Source organism: Pseudopipra pipra, chromosome 7 (genome assembly GCF_036250125.1).
Source record: "Pseudopipra pipra isolate bDixPip1 chromosome 7, bDixPip1.hap1, whole genome shotgun sequence".
NCBI lineage: Eukaryota > Metazoa > Chordata > Aves > Passeriformes > Pipridae > Pseudopipra > Pseudopipra pipra.
Window position 1 is genome coordinate 8,022,616 of NC_087555.1, and position 20,028 is coordinate 8,042,643.

The window sequence follows — 20,028 nt, forward strand, 5'->3', positions numbered from 1 at the left end:
TGTGTTAAAATCCAGAAAATTATATTATGAAAAGAATATTGGGTTTTTTATTAAACTAAAGTACAGGTTAAAGTCATTCTTTTCTTGTGATGAACATATACCAACAGTGATTAAAAAATAAAAATTTATTTACAAAATATTGATGCATACATATTACACAAGTCAGTTATATCAAAGTGGTTTTTTAAACAATATCTGTAGCAACCAAATATTTGCATTGGTTTACCATAGTGCAAATGGTAATGTTGCAAAGGCAGGTTAAAATGTGGGATTGCAATTTGAATGTTGGACTTCTCTGCTGCCTTCTGTTTTACTACATCTAGAAAACTATTCCTTTTCATTTAAAAAATATCTATTTCTTGCGAATGTTGAGTAGTGTACCTGAGGATAGGGCAAATTCATTATTAAGCCTAAATCCTTTCAGTTGTATAACTATCTTTCTATTTACTCAGCCTGCTTATGTAGCACCATTGCCATTGATTACTAACATACTAATGAGAAAAAGGAATGGAAACACACTAAATACACTATGCCATCCCTAATTTCAGGATTTGTCCATTTATGTGGAATTTCATCTGATACATTTCACAAGTCTGCACTATATATTCAAGTGTTTAAGGATGATTCTGGTGGTATTGTGTAGTGGTGTATAGGTTACCAGTATATATTTTCCTGTAAATATGATATTAAGTGAAGCTGTGAAGAAATGAACTTAAAAGCCCACTCCTTCTGTCCTCAGATGAGAAGGAGCTTGCTTTTGATTACCAACGTGTACTGAAACCTGCATATAAATTTGCATCCAAATAACTGAATATTGATTCCCTCATAATGTAAGAACTTCCTGCATTAAATCCGGTGATTTTGATTGTAGCTTTGCTCTTTTGCTGGCTCAAAACCAGCCGTCAGGTAACTCTATAGTCCTTTAGTTCATGTTCTGTAGCTGGTGCTGCACTAAATCTGTACGATAGCCTATCATACAGCCCGCAGGAGGTCGGCAATGCCTGGTGTACGTAACTTCACAGTTTGAAAGACTGGTGAGGGGGTATAACTTTTTCCTTTTTTTTTTTTTTTCTTTCTTTCTTTCTTTTTTTTTTTTTTTTTTTTTGGTAGCTTCCACAATTTCCGAGGGTCTGACGAGGATCTCATGAGCACCCGCAGCGATCTACAACCATGGCCGGGATCTTGCCGTATATGATTTGTTCTTTCCCGTTGAAGTACAGCATGTTTATGGGGGACATCTTGGTGGGCGTGCAGCAAGGGCCTGCTGAACCTCTGGGGTTGGCTTGGTGTACCAGGTGGGTGTGGGGGTATTTTTGTAAAAACACAAACTCGCACTCTCCGGAGCAGTAATTGGCTTTGTATCTCTTAGGGGCAATAATCCAATCCCACCCGAAAGCTTCGAAATCCACGGTCAGCGGGTAGCGACAACATCGGGATTCCGTGGAGTGCTCGTCACAGTCGAGACCGAAATCTCTGCGGGACCGTTTTGGTGTGTCTGTAACTCTGACCTCTAAAAATGGGTTCTGTGAGGAGACGAGAAGGAATTGGAATCATTACTGAGGTAAACGTAAGTTCAGTAAAAACACGCGAATAAATAGGATTTCAGATGCAGGCGTATCAAATTAATATTCTGAAATCAAGTTTGCAAAAAAAACTTGGACCTCCTGCAAATGTGTTACACTTATCTCTGCATTTTCCTGCTGTTTCTTTATAAAGAGCTTTGAGACATATTTGTTCCTGAAATCACTATTATCTCAGTACCAAATCATTTCTGTTACCTGCTGTAGAAACATTTCAGAAATTTGGAGGATGCTGGATTTTTTACATTTAATGCTGGTTTTGTTTGTTTGTTTTAAATTTCATAATAAGAGTTTTAGTGAGTCCTTCTGAAATTCTCTCCATTAAATCATATTGAATTCAGGCTTTCTGGATATCAAGGAAGGTTTCTTGTTGAGATCACGGAGGACAAAGTTTACTCCTTAATTGCTGGCATGCTTGAATGACTGAATGAATTTGGAGGGGCAGCTAATATTTTGACTCCTGGAAGAGTCCTGGGGCCAGGAATGTACTTTTGGCAGATCTCTATGCCACATGCTTCCTACTGGAGGTGTGTTTCCACAGGCACCAACTGAGACTATATGGAAATTGCAACCTTCACAATCACAAGTTTTCCCAAAGTTCCTCCCTTCCACACACTGATTCCAGCCCCATGTGTTGGTTTGGCACTAACCAGGCCATCCCACGAAGACCATTCCTTAGTGGTACTTAATGGCCCAGCTAACTTTGTTACACAGGTTTCTCTCTTCCAAAATACCTGCCCTTACAGCTGCAAACTGTGGAGCGGCTGGAGACACTCCTCCCAAAGGTAAATGATATGGGGAGGTAGCTGGTGAGAGGAACATCCCTGTAGCAGGACCTGGAGGAAGGAGAAGAAAAATTTCCTCTCCTGTTATCAGCTGTGCTTTTAACCCTGCTCTGCCACTGAAATGCTTATTTATAGATGATGATAGCCATGGGTTACCCACAGGTATCATCATTTGAATGGATGGATGTGGTGAGGACATTCCTCATCATGATATCCACCTGGTCTCTCTCTAGTGTAGCAGATCCACATCTATACTGGATGTACAATTAAGATATCACAGAATTTTTCTTTTAAGTTCTTTTTAATTGCATTGTACTGCTGTGAAGTTAAACATTACACAACTACATAAATACGGATGCAATGGTCTTAAAGGTCTTTTCCAACCTAAATAGTTTTATATTTCTGTGATCAACAGATTCATCCACTGCACAGAAGTAAAAGTAAAATAATATTCTTTATGTTTTATTCAAAAGGAGAAATTACTTGGTTGTGGTAAGTTTAGGAATTTTTATAGGTTGTAGATGATTAGTGTTTTGCAGGAACAAATAGCAAGGAAAATGCTGTAGTTTAACTGACACACTTCAGGTTTAGTTTGTTTATCTATACTTAGAAAAAGAAACCCACTTAGTTCTTTCAGGCTTTCTCATCACTGTTTATTGTTTCAAGCAGAATTTATCCATTCAAACATTTCTAATAGGTGGAATGATGCACTCTATCACATACTGAAAGGTACAGAACTTAACATTATGAAGAAGATCTATTCTCACCTTCAAAAACATATAATTCTTGCTGTTATTAATATAAAATACAAGCATAGAGAGTAGGGAGAAACTGCCTTGCTTTCTTAGCAGTATTGGAGGCATCTTTCTTATCAGTGAAAGAATACAATGACTGTTCTTTTAGCTTTATATAAAGTAACTACTTATTAAGCAGTACTTGCTCTCAAATTTGAAAACAATGTTGTTTGTTAGTACCATCCACCAGTCATTACCAAAAACTTTTCTAGTTAATGCCTCTCAACATCCCTCTGAAATACTGCAATTTCTCTCATTTTTTTTTAAATAAGGAAACAGAGGCAGAGGAACACTATTGATTTTGGCATGATCAGAGAGCAAAGAATGAAAGAATTGGATATACAGGACTTTCATCTTCCATTCCATAAACAATGCATCCATTTTATCCTTAAAACATTGCTTAAATGCTTTTCAATAAAATGAGATTTTTCTAAATAAACTTACCAATCCATCTTCACCTGGTCCTGGGAAAGTTACAGCAAGATTTCGTCCATTCTCATCAAAAGCTTTTATTTCAATGCCTAAATTGGATTCAGGCTGTTTGAGCCAATTTTGCAACACTGTCTTCACATCAATACTCTGCCAAATACCGGTGCCTGGATTCATGTCGAGTTTCAAAGATCGAATTCCAGTATATCTTGTACCATCTTTCATGGGTTTAATAAGTCTCAGGATCTGCACAAACACCGTTGTAGGTTTTTGGACTTGCCTCAAGTATATCCACAATTGTGCCTTTACTACTTTGTTATATTGTATTTTAGAGCTAAACTTAAAGAAGCAACATTTTGGTTTTCCCTCCATTTGTACAAGAAAATCAGCTATAAATGAATGGAAAGAACAGATTACTGAACAGGGAACAAGACAAAATGCATAAATAAACCTGACTAATTTCTTCCAAACTGTAGAGGAAATATTACAATATGTTGTAAAGAGTACCAGTAACAAAGTGGATTTAACTTAATTCATTTTCTATGGTTTACACTCTACAGGAACTTTAATGAATGTCAACAAAATTATTATGCTATCATCTCCCACCTACTCACTTCTGCTAGTCACACCTTGAGGACCTTCATAAAGCATGCAGAAGAGCAACTTTGCATAAGCTGACTCAACACGTGTGTGGTGATCCAGCTATTTCTAATTTACCACATAGCCTCAGTGTGCTGCACAGCATACAGCACTGGGCAAACTGCACAGACACTTAAATTTCATTTCTCAATGGGAAAAAAATAATGGAGAGGATTAACATAAGGATCATTTTGTTTGCATTTGAAGAATGTTATAGGAAAGTCATGTGTGCAGTGCTTCGTTCCTCCTTCCTGTAGCCTGTGATGCAGCTGTCATACCTAGTCATGGCAATATCTTTCCATGCCAGGATAAAATGGGTAGCACTAATCCTAAATGGTGCAGGGCTTTGACATTCATAAATCTCATCACTTAAGATACCTGTCTCTTTAGTGCATTTAAAATAGCTCAAGGGCTTTTTATAAGAAGTAGGAAATGAACTCAGAGCAATGAAATACAATGGCTTTTCTTCAGTCACTGTAATTATGTAGCAGTTTGACTAAAAATAGTTATAAAGGCTTGGACATAAAGGGCTGGAATAAAATTGCTGGCAGACCTCAGCTTTGTGATAAGACTGCAGTAGTATAATGCTATTAAGTGCTCATCTTATTAATTAATAACTTGAAAAGTTTCACTGAAAGTTACTTTTTCATTGATGAGTATATTTTCAGCTGGTGAGAGCAGCTGATATTATTCCAGTGTGCATAATGTAATGATATCTGTGACTGCTAACATGCCTTATATGTCCTGTCATCTTTTTCCTTTTTGTCATCATATTCATAAGTGTTATTTAAAAAAACAGCTGCCATAGCCAAATACTTTAGCTGATGAAGAACATAAGATACTATAGTATTAGCTGTGCAAAAGATACTTGATAGGAGCCATAGCAGATGTTTAGCACTCAGAAGATAACTCAGAATCTGCTCATTCAGTAAATGCCTTCATTCTTCCTTGGCACAACTACGTGAGCTGATTGCTAGAGCGTGGACATTTTTACATTTAAGGCTGTTACACACATATTTGCTTTAAATATATAGTTTTAACTCTGAGGTGGGTGGTGCTAGTTTATGGGGTCAGCAGAGAAGCAAGAATTTAACTCTCTGCTTGCAAATGCTATAACGTGTTGCAGTTAGGTAGGTCTAGTGCTCTGAGCTACATTTCTGCTGTTTTCTTCTGCTTCTAAAATTACTGGCCAGTGAAACCTCCCTCACAAAAAATATAGCTCTCTCATTTGCTGCACTTGTGCTTTGTATTTATGATAGGAAATGCCCCGGGTGCTGCAGATAACGAAGTCAACTAAACTGCAGATCTCCCTTTGCTTTCTAAGGCATTGGGCAAATCCAAAGTGCTACAGGGCACACACATTATAAGGAGCCGAAAAGGAACAGTAAAACAAAAGCTCGTAACACAGTCATCTGAACCTGGCTCAAATTCTTTAGAAATAACTCTCTCCTCCCTCCCTCCAGCAGACTTCAGCCAGCAGCCTGTTGGGAGAGCCCGAGGAGGAGTTGTGTGGCTCTACAGCAGGGAGACAACTCTCTCGGAGGAGCAGTGGGAGGCGAAAACAGCAGGGTTACTTACACTCCGTAGGCATTGTGATAATCGTTTCGGTGGTGGCATGATAGTCATCATCTTCCAAAGAGCCATCACTACTGTCATCTCTCTGGACGTCATACTGATCAATCAGTTCCTGTAGTGGAGGAGCCTTGGGTAAAAGTTGCTTAATAACATCCCTGCTAATGTTAGGAGCTTGTTCCAGGCGCAGTTTGCTGAGGATTTGAATTTTTATGGCTTCTATTCTGGAAGATTTTGTATTCTGTCTCCACGTACAAGCATTGCACAGTCCGTCTTTTTCAGCGTTCTCTGTGGGCTGACTACTGTCATCAAGAGCCACCGGATCAACCGAAATCAGCATGAGCAGGTAAATATAAGCATAGAGCACTAGCTTTTGCATGATCTCACATTCAGTGCAGCACTTTTCCCTTCTTTTTTTTTTTCCCCCCTCCCCCTTTCCCTTCCAGTACTAAACAGATCCGTGAAAGCAAATGCAATCTGAGAGACAGCTTGCCACACTGGTGTACCTTATATATTCCAAGGGGGCTTTTTATACTCCAACTTTGATTAGGCTCGTGTCGTCAAACCCGACGATTGGTTGCTGTCCCAACAATGAATCTGGCTGTCAGAGGGTAAAGCCCTGTCGATCACAAGTCACTAGACAGCATTTAGTTACAGCCAAGGGTGGACTGATTTATCTGGATACTTCGTAGAGGATATGTTCTCTGTATTCTGAAAGGATATATTTCCAAGTATTTTGGGCAGCAGGACTGAAAGACAGCACTGTCATTCTTAAATATTATACCAACCATGTACTTGCACTATGAATTAAAATAGACCTTGCTCTAAAGCTGCTTTAGGCTTCTGCCAGTCTTTTTGACTTGAAAGTTTGTTCTATTTAAAAGAAAATCCCAAGTGGTTACTGTTAGCAGGCAGGAAAATAATGCTTTTGAAATGCATTGCAAAGAGTACTAATTTATGTTATTCAACAACTAATACATATTCAACAGTTTCTATTTCAGAAAACCTTAGTGGTTTTTCCTAGGTACTAGTTAAAGCAGTATTGCAGATTTTGTGCATATATGACACTGTGCAAATGCCAATCTTATTTGTTTGTCCCTTTAGCATATATCAAAATCCACAGAACAAATCCTCTACTGAATTCACAGTCAGTTATGAAAAATAAGTGTGTCTCGTCTTCATACTGTCACCAGAATCCTGGGCAGTAAATTAGGTATCAAGAGATCTTTAGTAGTAAGGGTATTTTTGAGGAATATCTTTAACTACTCATTCTAATATTATACAGGAATAGTCCATTTCACTTTTTTCATTATTAGTGAAAGCATTAAAAGACATAACACATTTAAATCTCTACTGTGTATTTATATCCTTTTTCCAGGTAAGCTTTTCTTTCTCTTCAAAATATTTCTGTATTATGCCAACTTAAGTGATACCTTTCTGTGCTTTCTTTTGCTTTCTACTATTCAAATACTTAGAATTCTCTAAGTCCTGCTTATATGTTAAGAAATACAGTTTTAATATGCTTTCTGCATAACAGAGATACATCCAGATGTGATTTTATACGTATAGGTTCTGGCTTACAAAATCTTCGAACAATGCAGTTCACATTTGATGTGCTGTTAGCAAGAATTATGGAATTCACACGTAGTGGGGAGGTAGGGGGGATTTACTGGTCAGCATAGGCTGTATGTCACAGGAAACAGAAACCCTAGAAGTGGTATATATTATATGTATTTGTATATTTGGAATCTGTGTATTAGAGCAAAGGGAAATCCTGGAATTTCATGCAATATGCCACAGTTTGCTTATCTAAGCTAGGACTGAATTGTCAGTTTCTCACTGAGTTTCTCTTCTTTTTCCATTCTCAGCACACCTAAAAATGTGTCAAACAAGGTGTTTTGCATGTGTTCATATAGGAAAAATGTTGGTATAGGGAAAGGTGTGCGACAGAACTCTCAAAGATTTTTTTTCTGCCTGGTCATTCATATTCTTTTTGTATCACATCTCCAGGGCATGCAAATTCATTGTATAGCACAGAACTGAGCCTAATGTTCAGCCTAATGACGAGTGACATAAATCACAACTATTCCATTGAAATTGATTGTCCTGCCCTGGTGTAAATTTGATGCAAGTAATAGATGTATCACTCATACGTTCCAAGCATATGGCTTTAGGGTCATATTCATCATCCTGATATTCTGATTTTAGCCAAAATCCACCTTTAAAGCCAGCAGTGTGCTGCCTTAGCTCCTGAGGATTTGCTTTTTACACAGGATCCCGATGCAGCTACTCGCAACACGAGGTAACATAAATGGGCTTGTGGTTCACTGGAACTAGAAGACAGGATAGATCTGACTTTGCACTGGACACTGCCTGTCATGCCTGTAACATGTTTTAAGCAGACTCAGTGCATGTCAAGTGCTAGAAATGTGTTTTTATGAGAGATGCACAGGATGATTCACAGTAAGAATCTTTTTGAAAAACACTGACCTGTTGGGGAATTTTGGGGGGATTTAAATTGGGGTTTGTTTGTTTACTATCATGACAGTGAATGTCATACTAAAAGTATTTTTATTTTTTTGTTTTAAACTGGAATGACTTAACCATGTGGCTATAAAAAGCAATCTCCCATCAAGCAGAAACCCTGACAGGTACCAGGTTTCACACTAGAAACAGTTTGAAACAATGATCCATTGGGATGGAAGGATAATTTCCAAGGTGGAAATTATGATGCAGTCATTAATAGGAAGGTAATGAAGTGTTCTGGCAGACAATGGCTATGAGCCATCTGTGAGGGAGAGGGACAAGAGATGTGCTCAGCAAAGCGATGCCTCCAGCACCGTGACTCCTCTTGGCACGTGCTCTGCAGCCGCACTGGTACCTCGCCTGCTCCTTCTTCTTCAGGGTCTTCCCACTCTGACTGGCTCACTGTGAGCAGGCAGAGCTTCACTGTTCTTTTTCCCTGCTATGATTCCATTAATCTGCTACAAGGGCCCCTTTGCTCCCTGCAGCATTTGTTTGTGACTGTGGGACCAAAGCCCTCTCCTGTAAGCCTGGAACCCCAGTGAGCTCCAAGCAAGAGCTGAGCTTGCTCTCAACCACCAAGCAGCTGCATTACTTTTTCTCTTCAAAATGTCCGTGTAAAGAGCAATATTTTTACTTTTCCCTCATAAAATTCACTTCATATCCATCTATCCTGAATAACTCTAGGCCGTTAGTAGAATACTTTTCATCTTTTGTCGTTGCTGGCTTTTTGTTTTTCTATGAAATTTCAAGTGTGTGGAAAAGAGCACAAACAATTGCAGTTGATCAGGAGCTATTGAAGGATCAGATTTCTTTGATCATAAAAATATAATGTGTAATTTGATTTTGTGTCTGACTTTCACTGCAGTGTTTTTGGAAAGTGATGACTGCAGAGGTAGATGACAGAGGTGAGAAAAATAAGTGATAAAGCGACCAGGTAAAAGTTGTTCTAAAATTTATTTGGCAAAAAAAAAAAAATAAAAACAACAACAACAGGAAACTCCAACACATTAGCAAAACTAAAGAAGAGTTAAAAATGAAATGCACATTTTACTGAACTTTATGGCATTTTAATATTGTCTTTGGGATTTGTGTCATTCTCCCCGTTGTGCCTGCCAATAGTGAATAGTATTCCCAATTCTGACTGTGCAAAGATCATGGCTCAGGCCCCCAAGATCAAGTAATGAAAGAATGTTCTTTTCTAAAGGAAAAAGGCACACGTCTGTCTACCTGGCAACTTCTCCTTTCCCCCCTAGCCTGCACCAGGAGCTTTTGTACTCATGGGAAAACCTTAAAGAAAAAAAAAAAGAAAAGAAAGAAAAAACCCAAACCCACCCCCTACAAATTTGACTGATATAGAGGTTTCAAAAGGCACTGTTACTGTGAGTTTTATGGAAAAACAGTGACTGTGCAGGGGAAAAGGAGATTACTAATGCCCTCCCTGAGGAGAAGGCAAACAGAGCCCAACCATTACCCATCCTTTTTGGCAGCCTCTCATCAACCAATCAGCTTGTGCTCCTCTGGCATCACTCAGCACACTGAGCGCTCTGGACAGTCCACAGCCTGTCATCCTGTGCCGGGCCAGCGACCCAGAAAACACAGAGAGGGAGCAGGCTGGGAGTTGAGCTTGTTTTGGGGGTGGACCAAGTGGAAATGGAAGGGAACCAGGACATTTCTGAGAAAAGGGAGAGCTGCAGGAGTATGAAGGAGCTGCTTTCCTGGCAGGGAAGGAAAGGGACATGGGCTATAACCCTGCCCAAAATCTGACAACTTCATCCTGCTCTAGGCTAGATTTTCAAACACTTTCTTATAGTCTGCAGGACCAGAAATTCGCTTTTCTTTATTCTGTTGTTTAAGTTAAATAAAATAGTTTGTATAATTTATTCACCTCAGAAGGTAGAACTTCAAGAAAAAAGATAGGCGTTCTGAAATGCACTGTAAGTCTGTGATTGCTGTTCTCCTTTGATGTCAAGTCCTGCCTCTGAACCAGTTGGCTTCTCTCCCTGGTTTGCTTATAAGGAAAAAAGAACATTCCTCCTGAGCTGGTGAGGAAGATACTATTTGAGTCACCTTTTCTCTCACTTTTGTCAACACGAAGATTAATTTCTAGAATAGCATATTAAAATGGATAGAAAACTCCATTTTAATTCTTTTTGGACTCATCTTTCTCTTAGCTTCTATGAGCTGTGAATAATGTTTGTGAAGTTATTTTTGGTTAAATTTAAATTTAAATTAAAAAAGCAGATATTGAATATAATTGAGTTAGTGCTTTAAGTGCTTAACTATGATCCCAGCCCTCTCAACTCACCAGATCCTTGCTCTTAGCCACTTGAATCACAAGAGAAACGCATTACTTTGAACCTCAAAGCAGACATAAGGTCATGTATGTAAAACACCTAGAAAGAGCTCTTAAAATGACAAAAAGCCTATAAAAACATCATCCTGATCACATTATGTAAATGCAGCTACTGTAAGGGAAAAGTAAGCACTTTTAAAGTTAAACTTATTACCATGAGGTAAAATATGAAAGCTGTAACTAGTGTGAATTCTTGCTCTGTAACAAATGCCCTGAAAGAGTTTGTCCTCTGCTATGTTCTTTTTTTTTTTTCTTAAAAATGTAGTCATACATAACCTTCTAAACATTGTGCTGAATCAGCTACAGAAAGTCAACTTCATCTTTGTTGATAGTATGAATAATTAATTCCCCAAACTTACCAAAAAAGAAACCCATTCATCTTGGTTTTCCCATTTCTGAGTTCTAAGTATCTTATTTCACACAGGAGAAGAGCACACATGGTGCAGGGTATGGATGCCTTGGTACACTGGCATCTGTGTGGGGTGTGCTGCAGCTTCTTCTCAACTCCTGCTGTCAGGTTGTTTTCCCTGAAAAATCATGATATTCAGCAATTTGGGATTTTAAGTGCTCTCCCCCAAGGTGTACTTGAGTCTCTGCAGTTTGAGTACCAAGACAAAGTGTTACTCTGTCTGGCAGGTGATTTCCTCCCCTCAGGAGCTGTGGGAGACACTAGTGAGTTGTGCCTGCTAAGGGGTGTCTCACAAGCCATGGTATGTAAGAGTGTAATGGCTAAATGGGGGAAACAGGTAAAACTGGTGGCTAAAGGCTGCCGTGGCCATTTCAGCCCGGGATGCACCTCCCAGCTTGCCCAAGAGATGCTGCTGAACATGGGCTTTGGGGAAGTCATAAGGAGTTACCTTCGGCTTCTGGCCATCTCCTTCCCTCCAGCAGCTTTTGTTGTGCATAACTATACTTGTGGAGTGGGCCAAAAATGCCCTGTTGCTTTTTTCTTTTCTGTGTGTTCCAGTACATGTTGCTCCAGAACCAACCAGTGGCAATGAACTCTGTGAACAGATAGGGAGCATATTAGGCTCATTAAAAACATTTAAGGAAGGATGCAGTTATAGTGAAAGCTTCCAGATTTTCTGAGTTCTTTTGTATTCAGGATTTTGTTCTGCAACCTTTGCTGTGGTGTCTCTGTATCTTATAATAAATCTTATAAAAGAGCCCCGTTAAATACCTACTTAATTCTAAGGGTTCTGCCCTTGTTAAAGGATGCTATTTTTCCTTTACAGTTTTAGCTTTTATGCTTTTACCAAAAATTCCTGACATTCATTCTGACTTTCATCTTCATTGTCTTTTAAAATAGCTGTGTCAGCTGCATCTCTGCTGGGAAACCTTGAATTCCTCTAAGGAGCTGTTACCATGCTTGGAGAGGTTTCACTAGTGCATTTGCAGAAAGTGCTTGAAATACCAAAAGACTTCGTCTCCAGCTATGAGAATACTTGTATTTTCTCCAAGACACAGCTCTTCAAAGGGGATTTTCGCCCCAGGAGGTCAGTGATTTTGTATGAGTGGCCTGTCCTCTGCTGGGTTGTTCTGGAATGGCATCTGCTGGGAAGAGAGTGCCACTACTCTTTTTCTTTCCTTTTATTCTTCCTGCTTCTCTTTCCTTCCTTTTTTTTTTTTTTTTTTTTAATACATAACAGGTTAAGAGCTAATAGATGTTCCTGAAAGAATAGGGAAATGCAGCTTTGCAAACTGCGGTGAATTTGACTCATTTAATCTTCCCCAGTGCCATGGACTGAATTAATCAACTTTTTTGATCAGGAGATAGCTATACATGGGATAGATTTCGCTCCTCCTATCAAACTGTCCTTTTGATGTCCTCTCTATGGCCTGTGTGTTTCCTTTGCTTTGGTCCCACTCCATGATTTTTCCTCTACTGAATACACAGGCTGAGTGGGAACACCCTGTAACACCTGATACCTGCTTATCTATAAGTGATAAGCAGAATCACAGCAGTACAGAGGTAAGCATAACTTTTTTTCCCCTCTCCCACTCACATAGGTGCCCATCAGGTCCATCACCTCCCCTCTGGTAGGGCCATCTATTACCTGGTGTAGGAAGTTATCCTCCATGCACTCCAGGAGTCTCCTGGATTGCCTACAGCTCACTGTGCTGCTTTCCCAGCAGATGTCGAGGTGGCAGTAGCCTCTCAGCAGGAGAAGAGTCTGTGAGTGCAATGCCTTCTGTAGCCAGAGCAAGAGGGCTTCGTCAATGGGCTCACCTTCACTGGGCCCGTAGTAGGCACCAACCACGAGATCCCTTGGCTTGGTCTCTGATTCTTACCCTTAAGCTTTCAACCTGCTCCTGGCTATTCTTTAGAGACAGCTCTTCACACTCTACCCATCTCCTGATGTAGAGGGCAACCCCCGGCCTCTCTTCCTTCCCTGTCTCTTCCCCACAGCTATCAATAGCTGTACCCCAGTCATGTCATTCGTCCCACCAAGTTTCAGTCATGTCAAGCAATTCCTCAGGAGCCCCTGGCTCATCTCTGTAAGATTTCAAGTGTGCTCTGGCATAGCCAGTGTGTCTTGGAGCCACTGGCTGAGGGCCCTCACTTGCATCCTGTCCCTCTGACCTTGGTGAGTTGTCCCACAGCTTGTCACAGGCAATCCTGATATTATCCCCTCTCCCTTCAACTCTAGTTTAAAGCTCTGTCAATCAGCCCTGCTGGCTCATGAGTAAGGACCATCTTCCTCCTTCGAGAAAGGTGAATTCCATCTGATGCCAGCAATAAGATGAAATTATGGGGCAGCTTCTCCTTTCCTCTCTGCCCTCTGCTGATCTATGGTCAGCTTTGGACAGGTTAATTTGAGGCAAATGATTCTATGATTGAATGAGAAGTGGTGGCAACATTCTCAAAGAAATCAAAGAACAACATTCAGATCTGCAGTCATACAAGAAAGCCTTTGAATCTGCATATTCATCAGCAAAGGAGTTGTTTCATTTACAGCTTAGAGCTAGGCTACCTGCTTTAATCCTGGTGTTAAAAATGCTGGTAATGTAAATTTTCAATAACCCCATAGAGGAAAAAAAAATAATCAGCTAATTTTTTATGATGAAATATAACGTATTAAACCTTTCTAAGTCATTCAGTGTCATAAATGTGTAATGACAAAAAGCAGGCACAAAAGGCTGCAGCTTCTGAGGAAGCTCCTTCGTTTAAAGTAAGACTCCAAAAATCAGGTATTATCTGTGAAAAACCCTGTACAAAATAATGCAGAGACAGGAAATCATATTATCTGCTTTAGGGTTTTAGAAGAAAAAAAGCACAGATCTGAGAGTGAGTAAAACTTCTTGATGTATTTGATTCTCATTTGGAGGAAAAGAACATAAATGCTGAGTTTTGTAATAGGTACCTTTGGAGGGTTTTCACATAATTAGTGCAACTGTTTAAAGGTTTTGAGGCATCCAAGGGAAGAAGAAACCCAGATTTTACTCCCTTTCCTTTATTTATATCTTTCCTTATGTGTTGTTTGCTCCCTGTTGATGTAGTAAAGATGTTTCCTATTTATGAGCTCCATTATGAAGCATCACATAAGAGCATCAACTGAAGAAAAGCTGCCTATACTGACTAAAGGATTAGCTTTAGTGCCCTTTCCTCTTGGGAATTGTCTCTGGCTCCTATAGCAGACACTTCCAATTCCTTACAGTTTAAAGGCTGATACTTTAAAAATTTACAAGTTTGCTTGGGACTTGAAAGTTTTCCTGTCCCATCAGTCTGCTAATTCCCAGCATTAGCCAACTGGTTGATGAGAAACAAGGATAAACCACAAAGGAATTGACTATTTGGGGGGTTTTTCCTTCAGTAACAGACTTTCAAGCCCCCTCTCTCATTCTGCAGAGATATAAAACTACTTAGGAATTAACTCTTCACAGTCTTGTAGCAAAGAGCCTGACTATCACTGTATCCATGGATATATGCCCTACACTCATGGAAATAATGTAAAGATTTCATACTCTCTATTGACTATGCAAATATTTGAAAGGATGCTTAAAGAACAGAATTCACACAATGACTGAAATATTACAGTGGATGTTGCTTCAGAGTTTAAAGATGTCCTAGCACAGTTCCAGCTGGAATAGGCATACTCTTATTACTGAAGGCTGGTGAATGGCTTTTAGTGAGTAGACCTGGAAGAGTTAATAGAAAAAAGTATCCCATGGATACCCAGATTAATAGAAACAGAATTACTTGTTTGCTACTGATTTTGTGATAACTACACAGAGCTTTTTTTATGTCGAGTGAACTTGGTACCAGGATATTTTCAGTACACAAATCTGAGATACTTCAAGCAGTAGTTCACAACTGCTTCCGAAATTTTAAGAAGTAAAGAAAAAACTCATGCTGCATACAAAAGGCAAGCTTATGACCAATTAAAAATATAATAATTTGACCAAACTTTAAGGCTTTGTAGTGCATGTTGATTAAAAGAGATTGATAGTACAATTAGGAATGCAATGCAAAATGGAAATAAAATTGACTGCTTCAAATTACCTTTTTATACTTCCTACAGTTTACCAAAATAGCTCAACATTAAGAAATTGAAGCATTTTGTCATTTTGTCCAAAGCCTCTAGAACAAAGGAAAACTAATTGCTAACTGTTGAATTGTACAATTGACTGCTTTGCTAATTCTAAACTCGAATTGATGTATCTAATGATTTATATTAATAACTCTGAGAAAGCAGTGTGGTAAATTTTAATATCCCAATAATAACTTGGTAGAGAGAAATTACTTCACTAAATCCTCAACTGTGTTCAGAATTACTGTGTTTGTATATATGTAGTTATGAGGAGGGGGGATGTGCACACAAACACACACACATATATATACATATATATATGTATATATATATGTTTTAATTAGACATTTAACCAAATGAGAGGTTTTCTGCTCAAAAACTTGCTCATTATTATTTACAATTGGTTTAGGAAACGTGATTGCCTTTCTGTATAAACCTTTCCTCGTGTCAGTCAATCAGGCATTAGCTGGGGGACCATAATGTCACTAAATCTTTTCCACAATTGTGCCACATGACGAATGGTACATGTTTCTTACAAGAAGTAAGGCAGGGGATGGATGAGGAGCTGGAACCAGCTTGCCCAAATGCACTGACACTGTCTCATCTCAGCTGGTGTTGAAGGCTGTTTGGAGACATGGCTAAAGAACTGAATTGGTTTTGCCTTACTGGTTCATTTACCTCCCACAGCAAAGGGAAATATCCATCACAGTTTGCATCCAGATACTCTGCTCACAAATTTCCATGGCAGCCACAGTAGCTGTTATAAAATATTGTAGGTTTGGTTTGGCTTTTTCCTGGAAAACCTCTTTTGGCATTCTACAAATGATCAGAGTAAGAGCGGGTGTTTTAGTAGAGAACCACAATAAATCACAAGATTTAGTAATCAACAAGAAAGCTGGTGGGGCTCGAGGCAGTTCTTGTGAGTGACTGAGGAGGCACATGCCTCCAGAGCAGGCTTTGCATCCATATGACAAAACCCTTCATGAGCCAAGAATTCAGGTTGCTTTCATTATAATTCAAACAAGCCTGGTAAGCTTTCTCTGCTTTTTTAAAGATGTCATGCAAATATCTTTTCAGTATCTTGCTGCTGACCCTCAGGGCTAAATTCTTGGATCTGATTTAGCCATTTCATGTCTTAAGCAATAACATTCAGTTTATTTACATTTCTGTGCTTACTAACAACTAGTGCCATAATATTTATGGGCATCTTTTTCATCAGATTCACATGGCTTTTCCCAGAGGTGTGAAGAGAAACATGGCTACAGGGAGTGCAAACTGCTCCTTGAACTGCTGTTCCCTCTTTCATCTGTCCATTCTTGCCTCTGTTTTTCACCAGTGTCTTTTGTTTTCCAGTGCACCTGTCTTTAAGCTGCGTGTTCTATCAAATAGGTACTTTTCTGTTTAATTAATAATCAACTCATTTTTGTTGAGGCTGTGAAATCAGAGAACTAGGTCCTTTAGGTCTGCTATAAAATTCCCTTTCTTTACCAAAATCATGGGTACTAGGAAATTGTACAATCCTCAAGAAATCTCACCAAGCCTGCAAAACAATCTGCCACCTCACAGCTCTTTACCTTGAGCTCTACGAAGGACTGGCTTCAGTGTGAAAGCATGAGATCAAAAATTTTAACCACTATGGAACATCTTTCCTTTGCATTCCATTATATGGTCTATTATAATTTTTTTATTTTTATGAGAAATCAGCAATTGCTCATTTGCTTCTTCTGTTCCACGCATATCTTTAGATAATTTATCATATTCTTTCTTTTCTATAGTAAATAGCTCTGCTTTTTCAGTTCTTCAGCCCTGTACCATTTTTGTTTCCCTTCTCTAGGGCTACTTTCTGAGGAGTTCCTTTCTCTGAAGATGGAATAAACAGCAATATTCTGCAGATGTCTACAATATTTCAGGCAAGGCAATATATTGATTATACAGCTGTGGATAATACAGTTGTCTTACATTTACTCACGCTCACACCAGTATTTGGTGCACGTTGAAGAGAAGTTTTTAATTCAGCTATTCACAGTGGTGTTCTCTTTGAATAGTAACAGGTTTTTTAAAGAATAAGAAACATAAAACCATATAAGCTTTGCAGGTAATTCAGTTGTTCCTCCTGGCTGACTGTGTGTTCAGTACTCCCAGCTGAACAGTTTGCTCTACACGTCTGTCTGACTGGAAGGCAGAAAAAAGGCATTTTTCCCAAAGCATTTCCAGTTTAGCTGTGGCCAAACCTCAGGAGAACTGTGGCTCTTAAAAGCAACACCAAATTATTTCACTTTAGGGGGTCCTGGCTGCTTCTGTGACATGGCAGTTTCTTGCATCTCAAAAGAAATTTGCACAGGTTAAATTTTCCTAAACAATGCATTATTAAGATTTTTTTAATCATGTCATAGTTTTAAATACTGCACTTGAGTTTAAATGGGCTGATAATTAGAATACTAAATCCTTTCGTCAGTGACGTCCCTCAAATGTAATTTAACAGTGGATAAGATCCCAAAGTTTCTCAATGGTGAGATTGCACCACAGAAGCTTTGATTTTCTATATTAGATCTTAAATCTACCTTTCCTTACAGGGTGAAAGAAAAGTCTGACATTATCTTTACTGCTACCCAGTGGTGTAGCATACACCCAGTGTATACACCACTACCTGAGATATTGCCTGCTGCATGCTCAGCCTTCAGGAACTAAGCTAGAATAAATTTACTTTCCATCTCCTATATGCATGAATGTAGGAGCAGCATAAGTATATTTAAAGCTAAAGAGGAAAAAAAAAGTGTTTTGCAGCTTAAATAAACAGAATTTTTTCACTTTGATGACACTCAGCGACAACTTTCAGAAGTGGCTGAGAACCTTCCAAAATGTCCTTTCCTGGCTGTAGCACTGAGTCTGTGGGATCTTGGTTTTGGGGTGAGGGTGGGGTATGGATACTATTGCAGTGTGATAGCATCACCATCAATGTGCCTACGTAAACATTTCTAACACCATCAAATCCACTGTGGAGGGGAGCACAAAATCTTCCTTCTACTTTTCTTCTCAGACTGAGAAGCTGTATTGAAATCCAAAGAGATGTAAATGTTTTTTTACTAAATTCTTTATTCGTGCCTATAATACTGACACAGAATCAAGCACAGAGATTTTATAGCATAAACCAGCTTTCTTCTTTCAAAGGATGAAATAACAGTGCTGAATTTGAAGTATAATAATGGTTCAGAAAAGTCACAGTGCTGGTTGTAGAGATCAAATCTTGTGTGCAATTCTGATCTTTAACAAGCACACACACAAAGCCGTGAGCAAATACTATTTAAACCTGGCAAAATATCACTAAAGACATAATATTCCAAAGGCAGTGGTATCGAAACCCTTTGAAGCTGAATTAAAAGATCATATGGACTTACAAAGGCTGTGTGGATCAGGCCCCAAGAGAAGTCAACTCTTCACTGTAAGTTCCAGTGGCCTTTGACCTTTTGCATTAAGCAGGAGCTTCTTCCAAAAATAATTTCCTGAATGCAAATGATCTGTTACAGCATTTATTACTTGGGGTATAATGTTCGAAGCAGGAGTGACCCTTAAATTAGTTGACGAACACATATGAAACTTGCAACTTCTAATAATAGTGAGACAACTCTCCCATATGTTGTTATAAATTTCAGTCCAAGATGATTAACGTGGCTCACAGGCTACTCTTGTAAGATGATAGAAGAGATATTTTTGCTGCCTCTCCTGAGAGGGGGCTAGTGTTTCAAATTATTTCCAAACAAGCTTCTTCCAAGTGAGAGATGGTTCTCATTTTTTTGTCACCTTAATAAAAAGGTGATGAACGCTCTCTTCTTAACTGTGTCCTTATATGAACATCAAACAAATATCATGACAGTATGATATGATAACTGTGTGTGCTATCCATGAAATAATATGTTATATGCACAAATACAAGTCTTTAATTTATTGTAGCTGTCATGTTTGAAATAGAATGCTTGTTTTGTGAGTGTGCAGGGAACCTCAGAAGTAAATTCAACAGATACATCTTCATTCAAAGTTATTTTTACTTATAGTAGGTCTCTATCTAGTGTATTTTAAATCAATTCTGTCCAAAGACTTAAAAAAAAACTTATTAACTTCTTTATTAATTAAAATCAAGCCAGTAGTAAATTGGGCAGCAAGTTGTTCACAGCCATAAACAAGAGGTAGTGGCCTAGGGTCTTTCTTTTGGTATAGAAAAATGTAACTGATGAAGCTCAAAGGATCAGTTCAGGCACTGAAGAAAGGTTATTTGGTTTCAGAATCTTAAAACTTGGGTCATGGCTTTAGTGAAATAATTGTTAATTCTGTCATGCAAATGTGAATTACTCTCTTCATTATATGAAATCTTGCTCTGTGAAGTGACTATGACAAACTGAAGGGGCAGTTTTCTGGTTCTACTCTCTAAGTTGCTTGGGTGACCTTGGACAAATCAGTGTTTCCAACCTGACACCAATAGCAATGAGAGGACTAATTGTTCAACAGAGACCTTATTCCTTCTCCCACTCCCAGCAGCTCTGCCTGCCTGGTTGTTGGCCATGCCTGCACCCACAAAGCCACGCTCTGCTAAGGCACCAGAGCCAACACCAAGGGAGGTGACACATCCCTGCTGTCACTGCAACACAGAGCCATATGGCACAGAATAATTACACATGTCCAGTGCAACACCCCGGGTTGAGCAGAGCCAGCTCCATTCGCTCTGCACCCACCGCCTTTGATTGCGCACACACGTTGAACCTACACGTTTTCCAAACTTCCACACCTGTTCCCCCTCATTGTCCCTCCTTTCCCCACTGTTGAAAG

The 20,028-nt window shown here is 39.1% G+C and overlaps 2 protein-coding genes across 2 annotated transcripts in view; one reads left to right on the top strand and one right to left on the bottom strand.

Moving 5' to 3' along the window:
• Nucleotides 1-110: 110 nt before the first annotated feature.
• On the bottom strand, nucleotides 111-6,297 carry MSTN (myostatin). The gene is made up of 3 exons (XM_064660472.1): nucleotides 5,806-6,297; nucleotides 3,604-3,977; nucleotides 111-1,523 (listed from the first exon to the last, which is right to left on the bottom strand). The coding sequence occupies exons 1-3, from the start codon at nucleotides 6,176-6,178 to the stop codon at nucleotides 1,143-1,145; spliced, it is 1,128 nt and encodes a 375-aa protein (XP_064516542.1). The 5' UTR covers nucleotides 6,179-6,297; the 3' UTR covers nucleotides 111-1,142.
• The window catches only part of C7H2orf88 (chromosome 7 C2orf88 homolog), a 38,495-nt gene continuing 24,513 nt past the window's right edge, over nucleotides 6,047-20,028 (top strand). The window contains exon 1 of the mRNA XM_064660476.1: nucleotides 6,047-6,145. The gene's annotated coding sequence lies outside the window, so the exon portion shown is untranslated. The remainder of the gene's footprint in view (nucleotides 6,146-20,028) is intronic.

Coding starts and splice junctions, on each gene's coding strand:
- MSTN (XM_064660472.1), bottom strand. CDS start 6,178: ATGCAAAAGCTAGTGCTCTATGCTTATATTTACCTGCTCATGCTGATT. Junction 3,978..5,805: donor TATCACAATGCCTACGGAGT/GTAAGTAACCCT, acceptor ATTCATTTATAG/CTGATTTTCTTGTACAAATG. Junction 1,524..3,603: donor GACCAGGTGAAGATGGATTG/GTAAGTTTATTT, acceptor GTCTCCTCACAG/AACCCATTTTTAGAGGTCAG.